At 41.2% G+C, this 4016-nt stretch overlaps 1 gene segment (V, D, J or C); it reads right to left on the reverse strand.

Moving 5' to 3' along the window:
- Positions 1-570: 570 nt before the first annotated feature.
- On the reverse strand, positions 571-2915 carry LOC118221699 (the record flags this gene model as incomplete). The annotated part of the segment is given in 2 exon segments: positions 571-1170; positions 2813-2915. Coding segments are annotated over 2 exon segments (426 nt in total), but the record flags the coding sequence as incomplete, so codon positions are not given.
- Positions 2916-4016: the final 1101 nt, after the last annotated feature.

Consider the following 4016-nt stretch of genomic DNA (forward strand, 5'->3'; position numbering starts at 1 on the left):
CACAGCCTCTCAGCACTATGGAGCCCACTATAAACACCTGCATTTATTCAATAAGAAACATCCCAATAAAATAGACTATCACATTCTGTGTATAATTTCAAATGAAGGACTTTAAGAATGTAGTGGACCCATAATCTTTGCTTAATTACATTTTTTATTGATATGGTCTTTTTATAATTTCATTTGTTTATAGTACTTCTTGTAATTAATTATAATTATATTGTCCGTGAAAAGAAAACTCAGGTTACATTTCTTAGGTGATTCTTCCTAAATTTATATCAAATACGCTGTTCAGATTCAGGAATAAATATCTATTTGTGATTAAACTACTGACTCTTTAAATATTGTTGTTTCATTGTCAGTTTACACATTTTTAATACATATTTCTCAATTGCCATTCATTTGAATTATTGGGTGTGTTGTAAAAATATATTCAGTGGTGTGAGGATAATTCTGAATTCATCCGAGAAAGGGCTGACTTGGTGGAATCAGTGTAGACTTTGCACAAAAACAAGAGGGTCACCAGGAGCACCAAAGTCTATTTTTAATAATCACAGTCAGTCAAAAAAATATCTGTTCAAAGAATCTTTATTATGTAATAGTTGAGTTTGATCTAACAGCTATCGCCAAAATCACACAAACACAAGTAAGGAGGCGTGCGTGTGCAAGTTTGTTGAGCAGCACAAGCAGAGCACATGTGAGACATTAGCAGTAAAAGCTCAGGCTGGAGGAGGGGATTCACACACAGGCTGAGCTCAGTGTGTCAGCAGTAAGGGGCAGAGGGGCTGAGAGCAGAACGGGGTAAAAACAGTGAGATCAGAGGGTGTGAGCTGCCCCCCCCCCAGGCCTACTCAGAACACTGGTCCCTCCTCAGCGTCTGAGAGGGGGTGGACTGGGACCCCTGCGTGGCCTCGCAGGTCAGCGACTCCGCCTTCTTCCAGGCGTCCGCGCTGAGGGTCAGGGAGCTGCTCCAGCTGTACAGGCCGTCCTGCCCCAGGACCCCCGCGCTCCCGGCCACGCCCGAGCTGACGTCGGCACCGTCCACCTTCCAGCGCAGGGCCCAGTCCGAGGGGAAGCCCCGGTTGGCCAGACACACCAGTGTGGCCTTTCCCTGCTGACTCAGCTCCTCCCGGGAGGGGGGCAGGACTGTGAGGGTGGGGACTGTGTCACCTGGAAGACACCAGAGACAGTGAGGTCAGACAGTGGACACGCCCCCTCCCATGTGTCAATCATGTCCTTGCGATGAGAATGTCATACAGAAGTTTTCACTTGTAACTAATTAGGAGTATCTACAATATAAAGTACATTGACATTATTAAAGGTTCTGTCTGCATGCATTCCATTATCATATTGTGTGACGGTAGTACTTAACAATGATAAAATTCTTCACCACAACCAGAACTGCTTCTAGTGCAGTTACTTTAAATTTACTCCACTTTTGCAGCTTGAACTGTCGATCATTTCAGTACCATAGACCCAAAAAAATACGCAGAACATCATGCAAAAGAATGGATATATAATGATATTTACGCTGAAAACCTACAGAATTAACCACATTTTACGAGGTTCCCGTTGTGTTCCTTCACGTGTATGAACTGAACGCGCACTCCAATAGCAAGAAACAATTTTCATGAAACTTTTACATTAAGTTTTCAAAAGAATTGCACATTTGGTAAATATCTTCATTGCATTGGAAATTCCTCGCTTTTAAAAAATGTATTTAAAAAAAAAAATCAAACCAATATACCGTAGACTCGAGAATGTTATGACATGGGACTACAGAACATAAGTCTGCAATGTAACAATTTTTCATATAATAATGCGATCGTAAATAAAAATTTAAATAAACAAAATCTGAATGAATTAAACGATCGGATTTCATAACCAACACAAACGACAAAGTGCATGAAGTAGATATGATCCAATTTCATTTTAAAGTGTGAAAAATAAATAACTCTGATTAAATCATTTACATTTTTTATATTTAGTGTTAGGTGGACAACACTATTTTATTCCACAATTCTGAGAAAGAGATTGTCGTTTTGCAGACTGTGCCATAAATTACATTCTCCGACAAAGCCGCCGTGATCCCGCCGACGGCAAGGAAGCCAATGCAATTTAACTTAGTTCACCTCGAGCGCAAAATAGCAAAGTTATTGCATTACGGCCATCTAAACATCACTACGATAAAGACCTACTGTCAGAAGTAAAATGGGCTAGAATAAAAAAGTATTTGAAATCATTTGACAATCTAACTATAACTTTTCTATTTTTAATTCACGCATCTCCAGAATTACAATTTTGATTCACGACATCTAACGTCGGAAAATTACAGAGTATTAAAAAAAGAAGGCAAAAACATCGACAGTGAGGGATGTGGAAGAGAATTACTTACGTCCAACTGACAGTTTTGTGCCGCCACCGAAAGTGTACCACAGTGATACAGACTCATTCACCCGCCGTACAAAAACCTCTCACTCAAGAGACACAGCCGTCCGTTGGTTTTTACGACTTCACGCAGCTTTTCAAATGCATCAACGATTCGCTTGTAAAAAAAATTGTTCCGTGTACTTCTATTTGTATGTATCCGACGCAAATGTATCGTGCTCTTTTGAACTTTTCACATGCATATCTTTTATTTTACTTCTAGTTCAACTTCAGTGACTGATTCAGCCGGCAGAAAATAGAATGTGGAACGTAAAATGCAAACAACCCGCAGAAACTTAATGTAAAATGAATGTATCGAAACAGATCGAATCTTCTAATATTTTTGCGGAAAATGTTGAAAAGCCTTGTTTGTACAGCCACTTACTGCCGACTTCCAGTTTGGTCCCGCCACCGAAAGTCCACCACAGTGATTCAGTCTGATTAACCGGCTGCACAAAAACCTGCCTGTTGTGCACACTGCTGACCCGTCAGACATGTGTAGCGCTAGGAGGTCCCCTGCTGGAGAATCTTAGAACGACAATTAAGATGATGTTTGTTAAGCTTATCAACGCAAGTCGTTATGGTGTCAGAGTTATCAATATTAAATATGTTTCAAAACTCTTTCTATGACAAATGCTCTTCGATTCGTAGGAAATGATAAATGATGTGACGGTGACAGGTGTAGTAGCGCGAGATGAGCAGAGGAGCGCTCTTCACCTCCTCCTTTGGAAAGCGTCATAGTTTCCTGCTATTGTCGAATCCCAGAGGAATTCAATTCCATGGACAGCCATACAGGTAATCATTCAACCTTTTTTAATTTGTATTTTTCTTAGTCTTGCTCAGACCTTATTTTGAACACAACTTGAACGGAAAGCATTCTTGATACGATCGCCACTTTAACTGAATTTATAGTTTCGTCTTGATTAGTGCCGTTTCTACCCCAGGGATAATAACACTGATATGAAAGTGTAAGTTTCAATCCTGGGTCACTGAAGGATCACAGTCTGTTAATGTAATCAATACGTCCTCTGTGTATTCCTTGACTCCTTGTGTGTTGAAAATATATATAGTGGCTAACTTCATTTTCTTTGTTTATTTTCCCCTGGGGATCCTTGCCCTCACTTGCCCTGAGTTCACAGATCATTTCAGCTTTGTTTCCTCGCCCTGAGTTCAAGTGATTGCTGGATCCCTGTCCCTCATTCCATAGTCATGGACCGCTGCAGATTCACTCCTCCCCAAGCCAAGCCTCAACATAGCCTGGATCTCCAGATGTATCACCTGGACCCTCAAAACTGCACTTCACTGAACTAGACAATTTGGACTTCAATTATTCCTGTTTTTTTTTTTTTTTTTTTTTAACTGTGAGGTGGTTTCCAAATGTCTTCAGATGTAGTGAAGAGTTTGCGGGTGAGAACAGAACACCAGGTTCATGAGTTCAGAGAGCCATAGGCTTCCAGGCTTTGATCAGCATCTGTGTGGACGATGTACCACCCGATGTGAAGCAGTACCAGAGGGAGATCCCCAGCCTCTGGGCAGTGACCCTTTTATCTGGCCACTCTGGCCAGCGGCTGCTGTCCATGGTCCTGCAC

The sequence above is a fragment of the Anguilla anguilla genome, chromosome 2, assembly GCF_013347855.1.
Source record: "Anguilla anguilla isolate fAngAng1 chromosome 2, fAngAng1.pri, whole genome shotgun sequence".
Lineage (NCBI taxonomy): Eukaryota > Metazoa > Chordata > Actinopteri > Anguilliformes > Anguillidae > Anguilla > Anguilla anguilla.